Source organism: Nanorana parkeri, unplaced genomic scaffold (assembly GCF_000935625.1).
Source record: "Nanorana parkeri isolate BGI_ZX_2015 unplaced genomic scaffold, ASM93562v1 scaffold544, whole genome shotgun sequence".
NCBI lineage: Eukaryota > Metazoa > Chordata > Amphibia > Anura > Dicroglossidae > Nanorana > Nanorana parkeri.
The window spans coordinates 822291-848357 of NW_017306812.1; the positions used below are offsets into that span (position 1 = coordinate 822291).

The following is a 26067-nucleotide window of genomic DNA, read 5'->3' on the forward strand; positions in this document are numbered from 1 at the left end:
AGAACGCAAAAACAGGAACGCGTTTAATTGAAAACCAGGAACCAGAAGTAACAGGGAACATTTAAATATCAATGTTTCTTGAGTTGGCAGAGGAGCTTCTGACTGGATCCTAATGCAGCTGTATATCCGGTCTTCATGAAGGAGAAAAGGAACAGGACCAGCATCTTAGAGAACGGCCCACTCACTGGGAGTTTGATGTTCAGAGCACAGCAGACAGCATGTAGAGAGGGGAGATGGCAACAAGCACAGGAGAAGAGAAGAGGGAGGAGAGAGAACAAAGGGAAAAGAAATAAACTGAAATGAAGCAAAGGCTGATGGGGGGGGTCACACAAGCTGCCGAATGCGCTTTGTAACATTCATTCTGAGATGACGCTGTGGCTGTTCCCTGCCGTTTACATCTCAATCGAATTTTCGGCCTGCCCCCCCATGCCGCTGCTCTCAGGAAAACCTCCAGATGAAGACTCAGCATTGCACCACTACTCCTCCAATTCGGAGCGAAGGTGATCACGTCCAATAAACCGGTGAGAAAAACCATGCAGCTCCTGACAAGTTCTTAACGACAGCTTAGCCGAGGCAGCCTATGGGAAGGTGACGCAAGCGGGTGGAACGTGTCTCATGTCTGTGGGGGTATTGTCTGACCACCCCTCGTACGCTTCTTGCGACGTGTCGGTGGCCAGGAGTGCAAGGCAGTCGCGCTCACTCACATGTTGGTGCTGAGCCGGGATTGGCTGTTAGCTGGGGTCAGCTCTCCTTGGCTTCCTTCCCTGGGAGGGGACTGAAAAGATGAGCGATTATGAGTCTAATGAGAGACTGGTAAAGAGATGTATCAGCAGCAGATAAACAGTTAAAGTATATGGCTGGGCAAAATTAAATAAAAAAACAACATATTTAGTACATACATGTAATACATGCACATTTCTCCATGTTCAACCCCTCTAAAAATGCTACAAGTACAGAAAGATACATGTTGGTCTGTCAGAAATCTAGTGTGCTTTTAACTTCCAGCGCATGCTGCACTGAAATCCCAAGCAGTGTCATCAGCCCTGCCTAGTTTGTGGACTACAGAACTCCTCTTCCCTAAGTTATGAGGATAAGGAAGGGAGGAAGGGTTCTGTAGTCCAGCATGAAAAAAAAAAAAAGTAATGCAGGGCTGATCAAACTGCTCGGGATGTCAGTTACATACATAGTATTTGAGGTTGAATAAAGACATTAGTCCATCAAGTCCAACCTATTAGGATCTCATTCTAGGAGTACCTGTACCCCTGTATGTTACCTGTACCCCTGTATATTACGGTCCCTTAAGAAATCGTCCAAAAGTTTCTTGAACAATTCCACATTCTTTGCTGAAATCACCGCCTGTGGCAGTGAGTTCCAGACCCTAACTGATCTTACTGTGAAGAACCCTCTTCGCCCCTTGTGCTGGAATTTTTTTTCCACCAATTTTAGGTGATGGCCTCTAGTTTTTGTAATGGAGTTAATTTTAAACAGTTTATCGCTAATGTTGCTGCCACCATTGAACATTTTGTACATGGAGATCATATCCCCCCTTAATCTCCTCACCTCCAATGTGAACATGTTTACATTTAGTAGCCTTGTCTCGTAGCTCTGGTCCTCCATACCCCTAATTAGTTTGGTTGCCCTCCGCTGGACTTTTTCCAACTCAAGGACATCTTTTCTTAGTACTGGTGACCAGAACTGGACCGCGTACTCCAGATGAGGTCGAACCAATGATCTATAAAGTGGCAAAATTATAGACTTGTCCCTGCAATACATCCCCTTTTTAATACAGGACAAGACCCTGCTAGCTTTGTTTACAGCAGCCTGGCACTGCAAACTACCTTTCAGTTTGTGGTCTACAATGACCCCCAAATCCTTCTCCATTTCTGACTTCCCTAGCGGCATACCCATAATTGTATAACCCATTTGTTTATTTTTAATTCCAAAGTGCATCACTTTGCATTTATCGACATTAAACCTCATCTGCCACATTAATGCCCACTCCCCTATTTTATCCAGGTCCTCCTGTAATGTTATAGTGTCTAAGTCCGTGTCTATTACCCTCCCAATTTTGGTGTCATCCGCAAACACGGAAATATCGCTGTTAACACCCTCCCCGATGTCATTAATAAATAAGTTGAACAAACAGTGCAGCAGAGGAAGTGTTACTAGCTCACAACAGGAAGTTAGGATTGATTTTTGGCAGATTAACTTGTATTGTTCCTTACTTGAAGCACTTTTACGTCTCATTCATACAGGGAAGGTTGCCCCTTACAGTGTGAAGGGACATTTGTTGATGTGCCTGGAGCTGTGGGAAGGAGCGTGCGGGCAGCTCGGAGATGCAGGAGCTGTGCGCCCTCCCAGGCTGCTACCCCGCAGCTTCAACAGCCTCACACAGACGGCGTATTGGCTCGGACGCAGACATGATGAATCCGGGATCCAGGTCCGTACACCATTTGTGTGCAGCGGTTTCCACAGAAACACAATAATCCATCAGTGTTAACTTCTGCGGCTAAATATTTTAGGCTTTTCTTGTTGTTATTTTCATGTTTTTAGTGACGAAAATTAAACGAAGACAAATAGAGAAGCTAATGGAAACAAAAAATGTGGAAAATAACATTCTGGGAGTGACTATTGCATGTGGACTTTTGGTTGCACAACTGAATAATAACCTCCTGATCTACCCAGCGGGACACCAGACATGTCACCAGAAACCGTACAGAGATGTCAACGTCGGTGAGAAAGAGAAGAGAAGGCGTATGGATGCATTTTATATTTGATGCTAATGAGAACAAGACCCTTTGTAAACCACGTGGAGTGAGAATCGTAAGTCATAACGGGTTAATAGAGGTTTACTCCAGGAATACATAATGAGTTTGGAGATTCTAGAGAATTGCTTAAATAATGCATTACACTTTAACTAGGGATGCACGGATATCGGTTTTTCGGTATCGAGTATACATTGCTTTCGTTACTCGCCGATACCGGTGCTTCCAGCACGGAACCCGCTTCCCGGCAAATCAGCACAGAACCCGCTTCCCGGCCAATCAGCACGGAACCCGCTTCCCGGCCAATCAGCACGGAACCCGCTTCCAGGCCAATCAGCACGGAACCCGCTTCCCGGCCAATCAGCACGGAACCCGCTTCCAGGCCAATCAGCACGGAACCCGCTTCCAGGCCAATCAGCACGGAACCCGCTTCCAGGCCAATCAGCAGGGAACCCGCTTCCAGCCCAATCAGCATGGAACCCGCTTCCAGCCCAATCAGCAGGGAACCCGCTTCCAGGCCAATCAGCACGGAACCCGCTTCCAGGCCAATCAGCACGGACCCCGCTTTCAGGCCAATCAGCACGGAACCCGCTTCCTGGCCAATCAGCAAGTTGGGAGGCGGGTCATTACTCGCCGCCCAGTCTCCTGATCGTATGGGAACCTGGCTCCATGTTCCCCTACGGCACTTCCGATACCGGAACTTAGATTTAGTTGACTAAAATACGACAAACTAAAATGACATTTTAGTAAAAAAAAAAAAAAGACTACATTGAAATTCGCCATCAAAATGAACACTGTAATCGGTGAAGAGTGTCACGTCTACTTGCAGGAACCACAAATGCCCTGCACTTCAGCTCTGTTTTAGGTCAGTACAGGTTTACTCCTTGGCCTTTTCTATCCCTGTATTCTTTCATAAAGTTTGCCAGTTATCACGGCAATGTTAGGAGGTAAGGAGTGCCGGGTACAATTTATAAAGCTTCTCAGAAAACCAGTAAAAAACTTACACTAAATTCTTCTGCAATCTAACCTCCTTATAACCTGAGATACATCACATGTAAGCAATGAAATGAGGTGAAACTTAAAGGGTCAGTCCATCGAAAATAGATAGTTATAGCTTTTAGAATGTAAGCCCTCAGGGGCAGGGCCCTCCTTACCATCTTGTCTTGTGATTGTATTGTAAAGCGCTGCGCAAACTGTTGGCGGTATATAAAACCTGTATAATAATAATAGTAGCTGGAGCCTTGTGGGCCAGTTCAGCCCCTGGCTTCATATATATCTTTTAGACCCCAACAGCGTAAAAGTGTATTTTTGACTGTGTTCTTGTCCTGGGACTTTTGGGTGACCCCATCCACCTTTGTGTATCTCAGCTCCTCCTGTTACATTCTACAGAATATAAAATAAAAAAAATCAGCAGGTATAGTGGGAGCCCCAAATAATGGGCACAGTGGGTGTGCAGACCTGGGAACCCGGCACATCGGTCTCTCTAAAAGAGTCTCAGAGAGATATAGGAAAGTCAGGAAATCACCAGCACTCAGTAGTAAAGATAAATATGTCCCTTTTATTGGGCAGAAAGCATCACACACATCCAAATAAACCGACGTTTCTGGACCGCGCAGGGTCCCTTCCTCAAGGCAGAAAGATGTGAGGAGTGCGGAGGGTCTCTCCATCTACTTACATCAGAGAGATATAGTACACTGCCGGAGGGGGGGGTTAGTTTGCCAGTGTCTATTCAGTCCACACGGATGATGGCTGTGGGTCTTTTGGCTTACTCTGAAGTCTAGGGGGGGAATGTGTGGCCATCAGAGCTCCTTCCTCCCCGGAACTGGGGTTCTCCCACAAACTAGCACTCGGTGGTCAGCTTCGGCTGGCTAGGAGGTGGGGGAACCGCCCAGCTTCGGCCAGAGTGCTCTGCAGTTCCCTGCTCCATACCATTATGATACATCCCAGTGCACCATTTTTGTGTATGATTATTATACAGGATTTATATAGCGCCAGCAGTTTGCGCAGCGCTTTACAGTATAAGGAAGACATTACAATCACAATACAATTCAAGACAAGATGGTAAGGAGGGCCCTGCCCCTGAGGGCTTACAGTCTAAAAGGTGTATATTCACATGCACCTTTTTTGGGTTCACTCCGTTTTATTTTTGTGCACCTTTTGTGAACTTCAAAAAAATAAAACTTAAAACCCCTTTACGTTCCAAAACATATTAAAACCATAATGTACCGCAATCCGGAAACATTCACAAGGTAAGAGAAATAAACAACATGCACCCACCTTAACGTGGATCTGATTACGTAGAACAGCAGCTCGCAAGATCATCGCTTTGGCTCGCCTCTGAAACTCCCTGCCCATCTGTAATGATTTCTCAAATGTAGTGCTGCGCTGGTCAACATCTCGGGCATATAAGATCTGCAAGCAAACATGCGACACATTAAATTTCATTTCTTGGCTCCTAGCGGCTACCTCGGCCTCTCCCAGGAGTTCTTACCTTGCTGTGAGAATCGATGCGGGCGTTAATTAACCCTTCCAGAATCAGCTGCGTCAGCTCGTCCTCGAGGGCGGGGACGGTTGTGTTAAAGGAAATTGACATTTTGTACATGTCCGCAGACACGTAAGGGCTAAAGTACTGCAAAATACAAACGGGCATAGATGTCTAACGCTGGCAGATGCATGCTATAAACAAAAGGATCCATTTATAAAACAGTCATACACCTACAACATGGAAGCAGAGAACAAATACATTTAACTGCACCATTGCAGACTGCAGGGGCGTCCTGCGGTCGGGTGTCACCCAGAGTGGAGACCGGGTGACACCCCACCGTCATCGCGCATGCGCAACCATCTAATTGATGCCTGCCGGCGGCCATCTTGGTGGTGGACTCCGGCAGAGAGAGGAGGGGATGTTCACCTGGCAGGTCGTCGGGTCCCCTCCTCTCTCCTGACACTGTGGGGCTCTCGGTCCATGACCGAGTGCCCGACTTTTTAGAGGGAGTGACACCAGAATGACTGCCAGTAATTTTAGTGTCACGCCTTCAATGGCGTCACCTGGGTGCGGGCTGCACCCCATTGTGACACCACTGCTAACTGTCCTCCCAGCCAGACGCTTGGCTGTGCCTGCTATCAGCACTTCTGGCCTAGAACAAGCTTTTAGCTAGATCACAGACCTAGAACAAGCATGCAGCTGATAAAAATCAGAGAAGGTCAGGAACATTAAAGCACTAGCATCAGAATGAGAGCCAGGCAGAAAGCATTTTCTATATTGCCCAGCAGTGACCTAATGCTTCTTTTCTTCCCTCATGACTGGGCTGCTTTAAAGTAGAACAGCTAAATTCACAGATGAAATACATAAGGGAGCTGCATTACCGGCCAAAAGATTTGTATTTCTGTCCATCCCAGTCTTAAAGGAGAACTATGGGGTCAGTGTTTTTCCCCATAGTTCTCCTTGGGGTAACGGGAGGACACAAACTAGCGTCCTCCCGTCACCCTAAGCTCAGTATACCGCGAGCTACAGCTCGCGGTATACTGAGACGCCGCACCTGGAGCGGATCCCGACTTAGATGACGGGATCCGCCCAGCTGCGTGAGTGACAGCTGGCTCTGCCTATCTAGAGGCAGAGCCAGCTGTACCCGCCCCCTCCCCCGTCCGTTCCGCCAGTCAGCGCTGGCAGATCGGAGCGGGGAGAGGGGAATCCAGCCCCTCCCCTGTCACGGCAGAGAGCCGTGACAGGATCGAGAGGTGAGGGAACCCGGTATGTTTTCCCTCACCTCCCGATCTACTGAGCCGACCTGTGACAGTCTCATTGTCACAGGTCGGCTTAGAACTATGACGTGAGTGGAAATCACTCATGTCATAGTTCTCCTTTAAGAGTTACACTGCTCTGCTACACAACACAGCCCAGTACGGCGGGGCAGGAGACTTGATCTTTCTCCCCTGCAGTTAAGTAACACTTACAGGTCTTGTCCCTCCCCCAGCTTGTGATTGGACGTGAAAGGAGAAGCAGCAGACTGATGAGCTGCATTTTCTTTATTTCACCTGGTAATAAAAAACATGCTTCCTGTCCTAGGGTGCCTACAATCACTCCAGTGTATCTATGGAAGGGAGCCCTGGTTGTGGCTAGGCTGCCTTCCAAATTTGGCCTACCAACCCGTCCTTCATGCGTCATCTCTATTTCATAGGGCGGTGTTAACAGATGGTAGCTGGAAACACTGGTATGATTGTTTGAAATATCACTGTAGTGCACAGGAAGTTACAAGGACACCGGAATATTGATAAGATAAACACCATTTTCTGGGGCTTGTAGAAAATGTACCTGGCCTGAAACAAGAAAACAAATGCAGCCGCCACATCTACATAAGCTGCAATATATTACGTTTTTTAGTTTAGTTATCCCGATCTAGGCTGGAGCCAGATAATGAACAAGATTCAGGTTTTTTTCCCCCGTTATAAAGACCCAGAGAGACTTCCTCAACTGGTTTACATTGCTTCCACGTCACAGTGGACTGACAGTTTGAGCGAACGACCTCAGACGCGTTTGTCTTTATCCAAGATGCTTTCTTAGCTGTGTCAGCTCTCCCCTCTGAAGGTGAAAACCGGTGATTATATGATGATCTGCAGACCACAAAATCACTCAGATACCAACCAGCCAGCGTGAACCCGATTTACGCAGTTCCAGTTCTAACCTGCTAATGTCATTGTGCTCATGTGGTCAGATGGAAAGCATTCAGTGGGCAATACTCTGTGACATCAAACTGACATAAGCTGCCTGCTCCCTACTGTTCAATGTATGCAGTAGAATAAGACACACCGGCCTCCCACCCCAGTTGTGTCTGCAGAAATTACAGTATTTATGTCACTTTCCTGGATTCGGAATTGAATTGACTGTGCGGTGAAAAATTGACATCCAAGTATGATTCAAAAAGCTATTTCACTGTAGAAAGCTATTTCACTTTGCAATAGAATTGCGGGTTGGGAAAATGGCTTAATGGAGAGATGCATGAGTTTATCATTTCATGGAGTTGTAAAGTCCCAGCATATCCTCTCCTGTTATAACATCAGCATTGTAATAGGAATACATAGTAGAGTTGTGTCTGATAATACAATCAAAGTGCTGCCTTCTGTCTGCACATCACTTCCAACAACTTCCTGGATTCCCAGTCTGCTTTGCGTCTCTTTCCCTGCTGCTTGATGTGATGCAATCTCCATTTCCCAAGACTACATAGCCCATCATGCATTACTTCCAGCAAGCAATGATAATGTTACATTGTCACAATAAAAGAACTGCTTAAAAGATGGGCTGATAGAAGGCTAGCTCGATTAATATTTATCAGGTTTCTAGAATCAACCTCCTTGGCTTCCCCTCCACGATCTAAAAAGCTTTTTTTTTTGGGAAGGGGGGCAGAAACTGTTTACATTTTATTTTTTGCCCACACCCCCAAGCTGATATTCTTGCCTAGGCAAGAATGACGTGTCCCTGCTCTCTACATCACTTATCTCAGAAAGCTGCTGGAGGTCAGACCCAGAGTCAATTCATTGGGGGCTGGCTGCCCCTGGAAGAGACAGCTAGCTCCTGATGACCGAGTGGAGGAAGATGGCGGCGCAGGATCTGGCCTGTGTCAGTAGAACAGTGGCTCTCAGCAGGACAACGCTGGGTTTGCTAGGTGGGTGACTATGTTTTTTCAAGAGAGCCCAGTATCACAAGTAAGAGGGAATGACAATAAAAGAAGGGGGATTCTTCATTAAAGGGCAAGTTCACTTTCGCAGAAAATGTGAAAAAAAAAATCAACTTACCTACAGCACCCCACCACCACCTGCAGCCCCCACTGCACCTACACATCTGAAACCCTTGCTAGCTGTTGAAGCGGTCCGTACATTGGACTTCCCAGCCACGCACTATGGAATACTCATGCTGAGCACTCATTGGTCAGCACAGTCCCATGACCAGAAGTGCTTCTGAGCAGTGGGACCTGGTCCTGGAAGTAAGAAGTGCTTCTCAATGGTCAGCTTGGTCATGTGACTGTGCTGAACAATAATATATAGGTGTCTTGCTGCACTCCTTACCTGTATAGGATGTTCCTTCAAATCCTGGTGGGTGCTTGTAGTGACCACGGATGGCGCCGTGAAGATATACAAGTTTGAAAAAGGATGTCAACAGCACACCATTTAAGTGAGATCAACAAAAGTCCATTTATTAATGGAGTACTGTCATTCCAGTACAAGCGCTTTCTGGGCCGCACAGCGTTCCCTTCATCAGGCTCAGAATGACCAATAAGTGCTCACCATTTAAAGGCATTATGAGCATTCCATAGAACAGGGCTGAGATGTCCGGTGTACGTACCGCTACCCCAGCTGGTGGGGACTTCACACAGGTAGGTACAGTGTGAACCAGGAAAGGTGGTGGGGTGTGGTGGGTAGGTGCATTTTTCAACAATTTGTGATGAAGCGAACTTACCCTTTAACAAGGGAGGCTGGTAAAGCCCTGAAAAAAAAATAAGTCTGAAGGTCGATGGGCCAAATATAGAAATACATTTCCAGTGTTCCAGTTACCTGAATAGTGTATTGTAATTACCTTGGTTTTAATGTAACTTTATTGTACTGTTGTGTGCAGTGATTATGCAGATTTGATATAAATAAAGGAAAAATAAGATTAAAAAAGCTGCCCAGAGTGATAGACGCACAGCAGAGCACGTAAGTAGATAACAAAGACGACATAAAGGCACAGGCTGGCAGCGCAGGATGAGAAAGGCTTAGTCACAGCGGGTGGTGAGAAGGACACAACATGGTGCAACTAACACAGCGGAAACAAGAGCGGAGCCAGCAGTAAGCATCACAAGAGCAAACAACTGACTAAACCATAGAGCGGCAATGGATACCTGTATAAGAGCTCGGTTTCTGATTTGAGCATAAAGGGTTCGGACGTGGGGAGCCAAGTACATGTCCAGAAGAAGATTATCCTGCGGGGGCAGAAAATATAATTATAAACCATATGAGGAAAGAAGGCATTAAGACAAAAACTCATGTTGGTTTGCTGACATTATTTACATTAAAGCAGAACTCCGAGTACAATCATTTCAATACCTGCCATGTGTAAATTCAATGATTCTTTTATCCTTTCAGCTTAAAGAGAACCTGTCACCAGACCATTCATTTCAACGCAAATCTTCCCATAGGATTATATGTGCATTTAACATATTTCAGGCATGTAAATTTACTAGGGATGCACTGATACCAAGTACCGTACTCGGTACAAGTACATGTACAGATACTTTTCAGCTCCAAGACTAGACTAGAGAAAAATTCAAAAGTTAGGAGGCAGCTGTCATGTGTAAGGAGCCCACGGAGCTCCTGGGATTTGTACATCTCTGTTTTAATGTATGATTTTGTTTTTATAAATATATATTATCGATCCACCGATACCATTTTTGCAAATACAAGTACCGATACATTTTTGTTTATTGTCATGTGACAGTTTTTCTAAAACAATAATCGACTAATGATTTCAGGACAGTGGTGGAGCGCCAGAGCCCGGTCCCAGCTGCAACCCTGGTAGTTCTCATGAAAATGCCAAGTATCGGCACTGGTATCTGTGCATCCCTATAATTTACCTGTAAAAGCCTCCTATGTGTAAACATCCAAAAGCTCTGAGACTGCTGATGGGTGTTGCCATCTTGGATGTGATGTCAGCAGCTGTTCAGAGACTTCAGCTATCTTGATTGGCCGACCCGGCATGATGCAACTCCCGTGCATGTGTGTGGAAGTTAATCATCCCGGCACCTGCGGATCCCTGGATGGTATATGAGCTGCTCGGTGTACATTTGGAAAAAACACTGCCGGCAGTGACAGATAAGACGCTTTCATCCAAAAAAGACATGCAGTCTCCTCTTAAATAAAAGCCTACAGACTAGTAAAGTTTATAAAATAGTTTATTTCCACTGTAAAATAAACTTATGTAACCCTGTGCATTGCAGCACCCTGAAGCACTAGCAGAGAGAAAGGCGTACCAAAAGCCAAGCAGATACTACTGCACTACATACTGCATAGTGCTGGTGTATCTAAAGCCGGGACTTCCTAATGCATTGATATCATTCATCAGTGTGCTGTTGCTCCGTCCAATCCTGGGCTGGGGTGGGTCTGTGACCAGGTTGCAGACAGGTCAAAAGCAGTAATTGATAGGTGCATGGATCACGAGATTGGTTGAGCAGAACTATGATTACTTTGGCAAGCAAAAGTGCATGTTTGTATATGGATTTCTACGATACATCTGGATGTTTTCAGCTATAACAGAGGCAAACGATGGTGTCATTTTATGGGGTAGAATAAACAAATATTGGGGAGTTCAGCACTTAGTGTGACACTACTATTAAGCAACTGCAGAAGAAAAATAAAGTTGTAAAATTTGTGAAAAACCTAACAGGGAGAGTGAGACCCTCCTGATAATGACCACAACAGGGGGGGCAAGCTGGAAGGGAGAGCTTGGCAGCAAGCCCCTGATACATATAAAAACTAGTGGGTCATTCAACCATCAACATCTAGCCTATATAGTATGTACAGGTGAAACTCGAATAATTAGAATATCGTGCAAAAGTAATTGCAGTAAGTGCTGCAAAAGGGGCCCAAACCAAGTACTGAGTACATATGCATGCTTGTACTTTTCAGAGGTCCGATATTGTTCTATGTACAATCCTTGTTTTATTGATTGCATGTAATATTCTCATTTTCTGAGATTGTGGATTTGGGGTTCTTGGGGTTTTCATGAGCTGTAAGCCATAATCATCACAATTATGACAAATCACGGCTTGAATTATCTTGCTTTGCATGTAATGAGTCTATCTCATATATTAGTTTCACCTTTTAAGTTGCATTAGTGAAATAAATGAACTTTGCACGATATTCTAATTATTCGAGTTTCACCTGTATAAGGGCCTTTGTTGATGGGTATTGGGCTTGTGTTCATGGGGTCAGTATGAGATGAGTTCTGTGTTCATGGGGTCAGTATGAAATGAGTTTAAGATGCTTCTGTGTTCATTCAGAATTCAATGACAGGTGCAGTTGGCTTCCTTCTGACCTGCATTTCACAATCAGGCAACTCCTTTGAACAGATGAGCCTATGTTTGGAGTGAATTCAGTCAGAGTTTGCCCAAACTGTGACCGCCAAACCCCCTTCCTAGTTCAATCAGTGGTGGCATTTTAATGTAAAGCAAAGCCTGGCCTCATCACTACACCTTTCCTTTAGACTTGCATATGAATGAAAAGTCCACAGCCCCTACGTCTAATCATCTTGCACTTTGATAATTCTCCTGTCTAGCACTGAGTGTCTCCACAAAGTCAAATTATGCCTCCATAAAACTAAGCGACCACAAGCAGAACTGCAGACAAGGACAAACTCAGGATAACCATCAGCACATACAAGCCTTGTCTCTGGGGGCTGGAACCTACATAATTACCTTCATCTCGTCCAACATCTTTAGACAGGAGGCGTACTTTGACTCGTAGAACTTGAAGATGATATCGCGGACTTGAGGCTCCAACTCCAGAAACAGCTTGAAAGAACTGAAGGAGATAAAATGGAACAGTTTGATAGCCATACAAAGAGACTGTCCACCCACATTCAGCCTCGACCAAAAACGCATTAGACGCTAGTATGGGGGTAAGGAGTTCTTATCAGACCTTTCCAGCTGGAGCAAGATATCCTACAAAATAAGAGTGCTGTAAAGTAAAAGGTGTATTAGAGACTGCTCGGAGGCTGTACTGATCAGCCTCTATAAAAGTGTCACCCTCAAGCATGCTGCTGATTTGCTCCAGGCCTTCAGCTGCTAGATTTGGCAGTTGTACCGAGACCATAAACCATGGGTTCCAACACAATGTAAATCTGGAAGGTCACAAATAATTATTTGCAGCACATCCTAACCTAGATAGAATGTCTGTAATGAAGGATGGCCATTCATTCCCTTGCCTGGTTCTGCTCACTGGAAAAGCTCCATAAAGCAGTTAGCTTTCAGCTCCCCAAATAACAATATGTTCCGTTAGACTTACCGGTAACGGTATTTCTAGGAATCTTCCAGGACAGCAACACTTGTTATTCTTTTCCTACACTATTTTGCAGGCTGTGTGCGCACAGTGTTAAGGTGCCCACACACCTTGCGATAAATCGTACGATAATCGCGGGAAATCCCGCGATCGTACGATTATCGTAAGGTGTGTGGAAGCCGTGCGACCTCTACTACTGTAAGGTCGCACGACTTTTATCTTAGGAACATGTTCGAAAACCCGACGAGCATCGTACGATGTTCGGCGGGTGTATAGCATGTTCGTAAGATAAAAGCTGGACGGGCCGCTGTGCACAAGCGCACACTGCCCGTTTGGCATTGCGGTCATCGCAAGTACGATCTGCCTGTCCAAGATAGGCAGATCGTACATTTTTTTTAATTACCTTACAACCATCGCAAGACAAAAGTCTTGCGATGGTTGTGAGGTGTGTGCCCAGCCTCAGGGTAGGGCACAAGGTTTAAAGCTGAACTCCAGCTTCCCTTCAGTCTTGCGCAGTTGTACCGGCTCCTCTCCGGACTGAAATTGCGTCCTCTGATTTCACTGCACACTGGGAGCTTCTCACAATATGCATTTGAATCTGCAGCAAGTCTAATAGAGGCTACCATATTTCCTGGCTGGAAGACATCCAGGATGATCTAGCCCTTACCTCCCTAGCTTGACAGTCCCTGGCCTGCACCCTTCATTCATTGGATTTCAGTTCTTTCAATGATGGAGGCTTTGCATCAGATTAAGGCTTTACCTCGGGCGGTCTGCATACAAATGCAGTATGCCCACGAATGCCCACTCCTTTAGACTGATATCCACCGATCAATGCATTTTTATATTTGCACAACACCTCCCAAGAGCCAGCCCACTTCTTGCATAATAGTTAAGGACACATGAGGGGTACTGAAGTAGGGTGCTGTAATGTTTTCTAAGAAGCTATGTACAGCACCCTGCTGGCCCCTCCCACCAGCTAAATGATCTATTAATGAATACAAGCCGCATTAATTTGTGTCTTTCATATTCGTCTAGAGTTTAGCTTTTATATCGACACTTTAATATATGAGCCTGTGTGTGAGTGACAGAGGAGCATGGTAACACCTCCTGCATTACAAACAGGTGACCAAAATTGTTAGCCATATCACATAAAAAAAACGAATGGCAGTGTTGCCTGAAAAAAATGGAGTACCGAGCAGGTAGGCTGGGCTCTCTCCATGCATTTAAATAGTTCACCTGAAGTTAAGTGTCGAATCAGTTTTTATTAGCATTTTTTAAACAGGTTTCATAATATACAGCATCGAAACTCAAGAAGGATGTAAAAAGCAAAACACAAGACATCAGGAGGCATGAGCACATTAAAGTGAACATTGGCGGTCTGGTGTAGACATTCAAGGGCCGGTGTCTAGGACGACCTATATTTGGTTACACCTTATGTAAAGCTAAGGCATTTCTGGGTTATGCATATTGCAATGTAGAAAGGATCCTCACCGCTATGACCATATCCACAGTATAATGTTGGTGGGATTTGAGATTACGTGTCTAGATATTGTAGCCCTTGTCTACATTGCTTAATACCTTCTCTGAACAAACACTTTAAACATCCTGATATGTTAGGAAAGTTGTAGAAAGGGAAGGCAACAGAGAGAGGAGAACAAATAAAGGAGGGAAATAAGGAGAAAAGAGAGAGGGGGGAAGGGAGGAGATGGGGGGGGGGTCACGATTCATGAGTTGAGGTTGTGTATCGTGATTTGAGGGGTCCCATTCACCGCCTTCACCTGAAGTTTAGATGGGAGTATAACTTCGAGTCTGTTGGTGATGGTAAGTTGTTAGGAATAAGATTAGGAATCAGGGTGTAGCTGACAGACCCCTGATTGTAACTGACTGGAGGGTGACACCAGAATAAGGCAAACAGCCAAACCATTTCAAAACCCATGACAGAGAAGAGCTATAACTGACCTGCTTGAGATGACGTTTTTCTGAAGCTCTTGCCGATCAAAAGTGGCCAGCGCACAAAGTCCCCCATATACAGCGACATTATTGGAGGAAAGCAGCTGTGGATAGAAAGAAGAATGTGTGATCACAACAAGGAGGATTCCACTGTCGAGTACACTGGTCAGGCTGATCAGGATAGAAACGTACCTCTGGAAAGTCACAGTGGTCAAATGATGCCAGCAAGAAGCATTTCGCTGCCTGTTTGTATTTCCTTGCAGCTAATTCTGCCAGACCTGAAACCAGAAATAGCATGAAATGGAATGTAGAATATTTGCACTGTTTCATTAAGCACACATGCAAATAAAAGAGAACACTGTGGTAGTGTGCTCTACCACAGCATGGTCTCGCTTTACTGCTCGTTCTCACAAATGTAATTCTTGAAGCCTGCTGCTTCAGTAAAACAATGCACTTTATGAAGGACTACTTCATCTCAAAGACCCTGTCATCTGACCTTTCGGGGCAAAGTGATAGGGCCTCCTGATACCCCCCTACCTCGCAGCAAGGTATAGACACTGATCCAGACTACCTCGTCACCTGCTGCAGAAGTCCACCTCCGGTAACCTCCCGTGGTCAATGGTAAAAGAGCTTACCCAGGTGGATGATGGCACTGCCCCCACCCCTCTAATAGTGTTTGGTCCTGAAAATTGGTGCACGGTCACATGGGGTGGTCACACACTTCCGCATACCCGGAAGCCACTCTCCTTTGAAGTGAGGACTACGACGGAGGAAGCATTGGATCAGAAATGGGCAAGTATACCTTTCCGGGTGCACGAAAGGGACAATCATGTAAACTGAACCACAGGTAATCGTTCCGTGAATAATTACATGCGGACTGCCGCTGATAGATGCGGGCGCTGTAAGCCTGTCACTAACTTGAACAGGTACAGCGGCCACATCTGTACAGACACACCGTGGATTCCTGGGACACAACTAGGAATCAACAGCTGACCCATGTAAATGTAGCCTAATAGTGAAACGGTCATTCGGCAAGCTCACTGGATTTGGCTAGTGGATTGGGCTCACATGGAAACGGTGCTACCCTCCAATGGGTACCCAGGAACCTCACTTGGTTACTGCTTTGAGTGTGTGTTATACAGGGACAGCAGAAATTGGAATCACTAACCTGCCGCACACTTTAGCTTCGTAAGCACTGACAGAGTCTGGCTATCTCTCTCTCCTCGTTGCTGGAAAAAAAAATGTTTAGATTGTATTGTAACAACAGTGCTGACATATTCTGCTCATATCAGTCCCTGCCCCAATGGAGTTTACAGTATAACAGTGAGCGCATACACAGCATGGCCAAGGCCAACTATCTTATCAGAGTGATTTCAGGAGGAAACAAACTCTTCAGATGAGGCCTAAAAAACTCAGAGACTAAAACGACTTTTCATAGTGTCACCGGTAGGAACATACCTGAGGATTCCACAGCTGCCAAAACAGAAGATTGTTGCTGTAGATTTAATGTGTATGTATAGCCAAACTAGTATGTATAAAATGTAGCTGCTTACTTAGAATTTTAAGATATTTAAATAGATAGTACGGCTTGGATTTACAGTATATTTGCTTCAGCAAGCACTGTGTATCTTTTCTGGTTCATTAAAGTGCAACTGAAACTTTTTTTTTTCTTCTTAGTTTTGGATAGGCTGGAGAGGGAACCCCTGTCAGGTTTATATTGCTGTCTGGAGATTCCCCCACTCTGGTTTATCGTTATCACAGAAAGTGAAAGAAAATCCACAATTTTGGGTTATCATTAGAACAGGAATAGATGGGAATCCTTCCAATGGAAGGCTCACCCCCCCTTCATCCAGAGAGCACCTAGTATTCACTGCGAAAAGTACTAGGCGCCTATACTCATTATACTAAGTGAGAGACTTTCTGTGTTTTAATAGCACAGTGAAGTGGTTGCATTGCTCCTACGCTCCCATAGAAGGAAGCGTGACATAAGCACGTCACTGTTCTTTTCAGTAAACTATGTAGTGGAGGTGTTGCGACTGGAAGCCATTTCTCCATTGGGGAGAAAACAATAGAGCCCAGCATCATAAACCAAGGGGTAGGTTAGGGGGGAAAAAATGAAAACATGCATTTTAAAAACAAAAGAGAAGTCTTTTTTGACACGGTAAGGAAGTATCTTTATAATGATTACAATGCTCCCGGCTAGAGATCAGCTTTAAGCCTTTAATTATACTTTCCGAAGAGAAGAAAAACAATTGCTGCAATGCATGTTGGGTAGCTCACCTCTGCAATTTCAGGCGTTGATTCTGCTTTACTGACATAGCTGAGAACGTGAGACCAGTTCTGGAGGTAGACACTGACCTACAGCAAGATAAAGCACATAAGATCAGAGCTCCGAATAGCTGACCCCTCCTTTTAGCAGAGTTCACATGACCGAAAGCCTAGACATTGGGACAATTGCCCAGATACAGTGTGATCCCTGAGCAGCAGTTTCCTGAGGCAGGTTAAGTATCTCAGAGCTTCTTTTAGCATCTTTCAATTTAAAGGAGAACTATGAGGTGAGTGAAAATCACTCATCCTCATAGTTAGAGCCGACGTGTGACATTGAAACTGTTACACGTCGGCTCTATTGATCGGGAAGTGAGCAAACGCATACCGTCGCTCGCTCACTTCCCAATCATCTCCCTGCAGAGAGCGGTGACTGTCAGTCACCACTCCCCACAGGGATTCTCCCCTTCCCTTTCCTCCAGCGCTGACTGGAGGAATGGACAGGGGAGGGGGTGGGCACAGCTGGCTCTGCCTCTAGATAGGCAGAACCTGCTGTCAATCAGCCAGCTGGGTGGATCTTGACAGTATTGTCAGGATCCATCTGGGCTTCGGCACTCTCAGGATATATCGGGCAATAGCCCCCGATATACTGAGCTTTGGGTCACGGGAGGACAATAGTATATGTCCTCCCGTGACCCTTAAGAAGCTCTGGAATAAAAAGTTTATAATTAAGGCTGCAGGGTGGATAGGAGTGGTGGAGTGTTATTACAGTTTAGGTCTACTTTACATAACTTTACTGCCAAAAGACAAAGCATAGTGGCACAAAACACAGCAAGAGATCAATGTTTTACCTTGATAACATTCAAACACATGTTGATGACGTGTTTAGCGCTAGTGCAGTAGTCCCGGGCTCGAGAGTAGCATTTTAGAGCATTGCTAAGATCTCCACAGTCCAGATAATGATCTCCCAAATCATCATGACCCCTCCTGTAAGAAAATGATTACTGTGATGACAGAAAAGTGATTGAGCAGCATAAAACATAATCTCTATATGTCTATTATTACGAAGTTCCACGAGAAACTCCACTTTGTGGCTGCACACTTCTCCATCAGACCGCCAAAGTCCCTCTAGAAGGCAGCTGTAACCCCTGCTAGCTGGGAAAAGCTCAGCTGGAGCCGTCACAAAAGGAGGATGGTTGCCCTCTTAAAAGAGAGAAACATCAGGGCCAATTCACCCCTAAGGGTAGGACAGGATGGGGGCTGCCCTAGGGATCTTACCCAGGTATCTCCAAGACCGCTGGCCCCAAAGGAAGGAGATACCAGAGAGGGACGTATACTGGGGTTAAACCTACCATGAGCTTTCTCCTTACCTTATACTTTCTTTAATGGAATTCCCTTTGTAATTCTTCAGGTCTGTATCCAGTTTCTCTAATTTCAGAAGTGCTTTTTTGCGAGTGGCCTCCACCCAGGCTGTGTCCAGAGGAGGAGGGTCCAGGGAGCCCTCAGGCAAAGCATCGGGTGCATTCTGTACTTCTCTGCAGAGATATAGATACAAAAGCTTGAGAGGAGGATTCAGAGTATTGAGAAAGAGGACAGAGAATGATTTTAAAAAAAACGAAAAACCCAGAGGGGGCAGACATGGAAGGAAAGAAAAAGCTTATGTGAGGAACTGGCTAGTTGACCTTTGCTGTGGCACAACTACAAACAGTATAATGCATTTAAGGGATTACGGTCCGATCCCAGGAAAAAAGAGAGAATTTGCATCTGCTCATGCAGGGCAAAGAGACAGAACATTGTCCTAGCAAGATATACCCGCCCATCTTCCTTTCCTCACATCATGGGAAAGTATGTCACCTCCCTCATGTAACAGTGCTCAGGCATGCGTGGCCAATCACCTGTCTCGAACAGAGTCATGAAGGGGTAGGAGCAACACCTGGATAAGCTCAGACAATTGGAGCTTACTCAGGGTGGACTCCTGCAGTGGGAGTCAGCAATGGAAAGACATGAATTGAAATACTCCCCTTTGCCTCTCTCCTGCAGACTGCCTCTTCTGTGTGCGCCCGGTCCGTCCCCCAAAGCCGCTTAATTTTGCTGCCTGGGGCCAGTTGCAACTCTCTGACACCATCACTCACAATGCATTGTATTGTATAGGAGGACAGTGAGGGCCGGCCCCCAACCAGGGAGAGAAGGACAATGGAGGAAAATGCCAGCTGCTAGGGGAGTGAGGAACAGGGTAAGTTATTATTCCTTTCCCCCTTAGCCAAAGCAGAAATTAGCCCATATATTGGGGGGGGGGCAGGGACCCTGCTGCATGGGTGAACTTAACAACAGCTCAGGGTTGGCTTTAGGAAGCCCAGGAGAAGTTCAGAGAATAAAAGGAAGAGAACAAAAAAAGACAAAACATGATGTATGTATTCTTTATTTAACCTCCCATACCTGACGGCCTCTGACAATTTGCGATGAATCTCTTCGTAAACGTCTACATTGAAAGTCCGCTGCACGAAAGACAGGGCCATCTTCAGGGCCTCAACACGCAGCTGAGGACACCGGTCAGCAATAAACTGCAACCTCTCGATGCGCATGAGACCGCTGTAACTGGTGGCGTACTGCTCAAGATCCTGCAGGAACAAAAAAACACACTGAATAAAAATCCCAACAGCATTGTCAGCCCGGCCTGCGGGACTACAGAACTCCTTGTAACCTTCTCCCACACATCACAGTCTCTATTCACATACATTCACAATGCTGTCCTCCAGAAAACAATATTGCTGCCTTGACTCCCAAGAGCCCTCCCACACAGTGTGCAAGTAAAGAGCTCTTGGGAGATGTAATTCTGGGGGTGTGCTTACATCACCAAAACCTGGGTTACCAGCAGCTTTCAGTAGAGGTGCACCGAAGTGCAAATTTCAAAACAGAAATGTAAAAAAATGTCAGGCTGAAACTGAAAATGTTTGTTAACTTTTTCAAAATTGTTAAAATATTTTATTTTTATTAACTTTTTTAATTTTATTTATTTATTCATTTTTATTAAATATTTTAATTTTTTACTTTACTTTTAGGGGCTTCTGGAAAATATTAGGGGTCTAAACAGACCCCTGATATTTCCCTTTTAAAAAAGGGACTTAGACAGTATAACATTACAGGAGGACCTGGATAAAATAGGGGAGTGGCCAAATATAAAATAATAAAAATAAGATGAGGTTTAATGTCGATAAATGCAAAGTAATGCACTTTAGAATTAAAAATAAACAAATGGGTTATACAATTATGGTTATGCCGCTGGGGAAGTCAGAAATGGAGAAGGATTTAGGGGTCATTGTAGACCACAAACTGAATGGTAGCGCCAGGTTGCTGTAAACAAAGCAAGTAGGGTCCTGTCCTGCATTAAAAAGGGGATGTATTGCAGAGACAAGTCTATAATTTTGCCACTTTATAGATCATTGGTTCAACCTCATCTGGAGTACGCGGTCCAGTTTTGGTCACCAGTCCACAGAAAGGATGTCCTTGAGCTAGAAAGAATCCAGCGGAGGGCAATTAAACTAACTAGGGGAATGGAGGACCAGAGCTATGAGACGAGGCTACTAAATTTAAACATGTTCACGTTGGAAGTAAGGAGATTAAGGGGGGATATGATTTTCATGTACAGGATGTTCAATGGTGACAGAAACATTAGCAACAAACTCTTTACGATTAACTCCGTAACAAAAGACTAGGTGCCGCCACCTAACATTTTTGGGGAAAAAATTCCAGCACAAGGGGCGAAGGGGGTTATTCTCAGTTCGCGCGGTTAGGGTCTGGAACTCGTTGCCACAAGCAGTGATTTCAGCTAAGAGTGTGGAATCATCCAAGAAGCTTTTGGACGATTTCCTGAGAGACCGTAATATACATGGGTACAGGTATTAAGAACGAGATGATACATGGACCTATACGTATGCACACATCAGCCATAGGTTGGACTTGATGGACTTATGTCTTTATTCAACCTCAAATACTATGTAAAATAGAAAAAGAGATTGAGGACACAAGAGTCCTCAATCTCTTTTTCTGCAGCCCCTGTTATCAATGAACAGGAATCCTCTATACTGAGTGTTCCTGTTCATTCATAACATGAGGACAGACTACAACCACAATCATGAATGAACAGGAGGGGATGTAGATCACTTCCCATTCGTTCACAATTGAGGATATAGTAACCATACAAACACTCAGTGATCACTGATCACCGACTGCTTGTACCCGTTCTCCATCCAGACAGCTGTCACAGGAAGCTGAGCGAGCAGAGCAAGCTCGATCTGACAGCTGACTCCTCCCCCGCACGGACGGCCTCCTGTGACGGCGCTGGTGGTCTCCACCCACACACCGCTCTGCCGATCTGTGGCAGGAGGCTGAGCGGTGTGGGAGAGACGTTGGCCGCTCGCAGAGTTCTCCTCCCGCAGCGCTCAGCCGTCTGTGACAGTTTTTCTCCTCCCCGCTGGGACACAGAGCAGCACCCAGTGGGGAGGAGAGAATACACGGATGCACCGCTGTATTGGCCAGAAAATTTTACTTTCGGCCAACCTTTTGAGACTACTCAGGACCCAGAATCTATAAGCAAAGCAGAGGAATAAAACAAGGGATAAAATCAACAGCACACAGTATATACTTTCCAGAAACAAAAGGATCTTCAGGGCTGACTTACCAGAGTTGGATTCTCCACCACATAGTTGATGTCAGGCACATTCTGCTGGTCATCTTGCGGGTCAGCATCAATCTGCATGGGCTCCACAGCACCCTACATATGCAAAAGAGTCTTGTCAATCACTATAATCAAGATCAGCACCAAAAGTCCAGTGACCTGCAATCACACTCCACCAGCACACATAAAAACCTATCCCTTCCCTTCAAATAGCTGGGCAAGTGCCATTCACATAGCATTACTGCCGCTAGATGGGAGTCCAGGAGCATAGGCGTTCTAATTTCTGTATCTGCACATACCTCCTGAGATTCAATATGTCTGGACAGTATGGCAACCTACCGAGCTGCTGGTATCCAGAGGCAGGGTCCTACTCATCAAGAATTGCTATGCCTGATGAAGGGACCCTGTGTGGCCCCGAAAGCGCTTGTGTAACTGACATGAGTTTGCAATAAAATCTACGAACTTTGATCCTATAAGGATTTGGTGTGCTGGTGACGTTTCTGCAATTATCTACTCATCAAGAAGACTCGGAATAGAATCCAATGTGGTTTATTTAGGCTTGGCAACACAGAGGATGAGATTCTTTGTCATTACTTGGAGTGGAAAGACATTTCTTTCTAAAGCCTTGTAACACGTTAGTACACCCCTCCTAACACAGTGAGGGAGAGGGTGAGAAAAAAGGAAATGGGAAGGAGAGGCAGGGAATGTCTAACTAAGAGCTGTACCAATATACACAAAACAGTGGGAGTAAAATGTAGGGATGTACCAAGACACAAATGTATTAGAAACAAGAATAAAACAGACCGCTTGTGGCTTGGAAAACTCTATGCTCCTCAGCTCCATCCAGTGGCAGTAATGTCATGCGAATGGCTTCCGCCCAGTGTACAACCTTTGTAAATCAGCCCCTTAGAGACCCCCGCCATCTTGTCCATTCAGGTCAAAGTTACAGAGTCTGTGGAGAGCCCACCCTAACCCCTTAATAGTCACCTCTCCCCTGACACCACCATAATACACTATATTGCCAAAAGTATTGGGACGCCGGGCCTTTGCACGCACATGAACTCTAATGGCATCCCAGTCTTAGTCCGTAGGGTTCAATATTGAGTTGGCCCACCCTTTGCCGCTATAACAGCTGCAACTCTTCTAGGAAGGCGTCCACAAGGTTTAGGAGAGTGTCTATGGGAATCTTGGACGATGTGTGAGGTCAGGTACTGATGTTGGAGGAGAAGGCCGGGCTCGCAGTCTCCGCTCTAATTCATCCCAAAGGTGTTCTATCGGGTTGAGGTCAGGACTCTGTGCAGGCCAGTTAAGTTCCTCCACCCCAAACTCGCTCATCCATGTCTTTATGGACCTTGCTTTGTGCACTGGTGCGCAGTCATGTTGGAACAGGAAGGGGCCATCCCCAAACTCTTCCCACAAAGTTGGGAGCATGAAATTGTCCAAAATGCCTTTATGCTGATGCCGCGATATCGCACACATTTGCCGCGCGATATCGCGAGAAGTCGCTCGACCAATGATTTTCAATGGAGCTGTTCTATTCTACAGCTCCATGTCGCCTGTCATGCGTCGCTTGTGCAGGACCCTTTTTCCCGCGGATGTCACGCAAATTTTCTATTTTTGCAAGCAGCCCGACGGTGAAGGTCGCTGGAACGGTGCCCGAACAGTCGCGCTATCCCGGCCGCGCGGAAATCCGCTCAAGGTAAGTGTCGCTCAGTGTGAATGAGGCCTAAGAGTTCCCTTCATTGGAACTACGGGGCCAAGCCCAACCCCTGAAAAACAACCCCACACCATAGTCCCCCCTCCACCAAACGTTACACTTGGCACAATGGAGTCAGGCAAGTACTGTTCCCCTGGCAACCGCCAAACCCAGACACTTCCATCGGATTGCCAGACAGAGAAGCGTGATTGGTCACTCCAGAGAACACGTCTCCACTTCTCTAGAGTCTAGTGGCGGCGCGCTTTACACCACGGCATCCCACTCTTTGCATTGCACTTGGTGATGTAAGGCTTGGATGCAGCTGCTCGGCCATGGAAACCCATTCCATGAAGCTCTCTACGCACTGTTGTTGTGCCAATCTGAAGGCCACACGAAGTTTGGAGGTCTGTAGCTATTGACTCTGCAGACAGTTGGCGACTTCTGCGCACTGTGTGCTTCAGCATGCGCTGACGCCGCTCTGTCATTTTACGTGGCCTACCACTTTGTGGCTGAGTTGCTGTTGTTCCCAGTTGCTTCCACTTTGTTATAATACCACTAACAGGTGACCGCGGAATATTTAGGATCCAGGAAATGTCACGGATGGACTTATTGCACAGGTGACAACTTATCACTTTACCACGCTTGTAGTCACTGAGCTCCTGAGAGCGACCCATTCTTCCACAAATGTTTGTAGAAGCGTCTGCATGCCGAGGTGCTTCATTTTATACACCTGTGGCCATGGAGGTGATGGGAATACCTGAATCCAATGATTTGGGGGGGTGTCCCAAGACTTTTAGCAATATGGTGTATATGAAGTGTGCTCAAGCTGGAGCTCATAGGGAGCGGTGATGCCACCCTTATTGTCATGTAACAGCGCTCTGACATAGCAAGTGGCCACTAGGCCCAAGACCTTTATCATGTCAGGAGATCCAATGCTGCCCTGTAACTGGAAGCGCCATTTGCATAGCAACCACCATAGGAGAAGCCAGCTGCAGGGGAGTAATGGAGGGGCAAATATAAGATAGTCAGGGTAAGATTTCCAAAGGCACTGCCACTTTGCATCAAACGGGTAAGGTGACAGTGACCCTGTAAATCTCTACTTTCACTAAAATCAAACTGGTCAAAAATAGTTCCCTTTAAAAAAAAATAAGTAAATACTTTTGTCTCCAGCTCCCAGCGCAGACAAACATTGCTCTGATACAATGAAATGGTCCTCTGAAGTCTTCCAGAAATGTCCATTCCCAATGTCCCCTATTCTGGGCAGTGGTCCCTCCCACCAACCCCGACCAGTCCTGTAGTGACTAAGAGGTCAGAGGGAGAAACCACTGAGCACAGCGGGGGACACAGAAAATGGACACTGGAGGATAATAATTTATTTGAATCAGACACATTCAGCAGCACGGGCAGAAGTAGAAAGAAGAATTTGAAGGTGCCGCGAGGAAGTTCATTTTTTTTCACCCTCTGACGTGGAGAATGGCGCAGACTTGATTAGGTCAGCGCTGCTCTGTACATGACCGCATTATAAGTGCAGGGTGCCATGGTAACGAGGGGGGGGGGGGTCCATGACACTCTGAACTCACAGGATGTCCTCTGTCTTTTAGGTTGCATGGCGCATAGCATGCATTGCTGGAGCTCAGCAGGGGTAATTTTTTCGGCTGCCCGGAGTCGAGCTTTAAAAGGAGAACTATGGGGTCAGGGCTTTTCCCATAGTTCTCCTAAGGGTAACGGGAGGAAACAAACTAGCGTTCTCCCGTCACCTAAAGCTCAGTATACCACGAGGTACAGCTTGCGGTATACTGAGACGTTGCAGCCGGGACGGATCCCGACATTACTGTCTGGATACACCCAGCTGCGGGATTGACAGCTGGCTCTGCCTATCCAGAGGCAGAGCCAGCTGTGCCCGCCCCCGCCCGTTTCGCCAGTCAGCGCTGGAGGATCGGACAGGGGAGAGGGGGAATCCCTGCAGGGAGCCGTGAGTGACAGTCACGGCTCTCTGCAAGGATAGATCGAGAAGTGAACGAGCTACGGTATGTGTTCGCTCACTTCCCGATCTACTGAGCCGACCTGTGACAGTCTCATTGTCACAGGTTGGCTCAGATTATGAGGCTGAGTGAAAATCACTTGCCTCATAATTCTCCTTTACCAGAAGTTCACTTATTATAGGGATGGAGAATATAAGTCCCAGGGAAGCTGCAGCAAGTAAAACAGAACTGCAGATGGTCACGCCTGGAACCCATAGATGCAATATTTTACCTCCATTGCATTACAATCACGCAAGGTTTCAGGGCCCAGGACATTCCTATGTTCCTCGGCTCCATCTAGTGGCCATAATGCTCTTTAAAGTGCATGCAGGTCACGCAGAGGGGATTCTGGCAGAGTTACACTTTAACTTTATTCTGATGCATGGATAATATATCTCTGTGGATTTCTACTGGCAGACATCAGGGCGCCCACAAGAGCACAGCATGCCATGGCAATGTTGTACAATCTGGCACATCGGGAAGGCTCCCTCATTCACCAGCCTGCACATACAGGTCGCTACTAGAAACATGCTGCGAACTGCATCTTGCATCTATACATGACATGCGTTCCCTATGCTCCATGCTAAGAAGCAGCCAGCCCCTGAACCCAGGCCAACCCAACTAACCAGTAGCAGCAGCACCACCACCACACTGAGGGTCAACGCCCCG

General features: G+C 46.1%; 1 protein-coding gene across 2 annotated transcripts in view; it reads right to left on the minus strand.

The window, feature by feature from the left end:
* The window catches only part of GPS1 (G protein pathway suppressor 1), a 26653-nt gene continuing 586 nt past the window's right edge, over positions 1-26067 (minus strand). The window contains exons 2-14 of one of the 2 annotated variants that reach the window (XM_018561794.1): positions 21685-21777; positions 19443-19624; positions 18377-18541; positions 17858-17993; positions 17022-17099; positions 15910-15970; positions 14934-15019; positions 14751-14845; positions 12209-12314; positions 9638-9718; positions 5257-5394; positions 5043-5177; positions 1-775 (exon numbers count right to left, since the gene is read on the minus strand). In XM_018561794.1, coding sequence (XP_018417296.1) covers positions 701-775; positions 5043-5177; positions 5257-5394; positions 9638-9718; positions 12209-12314; positions 14751-14845; positions 14934-15019; positions 15910-15970; positions 17022-17099; positions 17858-17993; positions 18377-18541; positions 19443-19624; positions 21685-21777 — 1431 coding nt within the window. In that variant the 3' untranslated portion in view covers positions 1-700. Of the gene's footprint in view, positions 776-5042; positions 5178-5256; positions 5395-9637; positions 9719-12208; positions 12315-14750; positions 14846-14933; positions 15020-15909; positions 15971-17021; positions 17100-17857; positions 17994-18376; positions 18542-19433; positions 19625-21684; positions 21778-26067 lie in introns of both variants that reach the window. The other variant, XM_018561795.1, reaches the window with a different exon arrangement.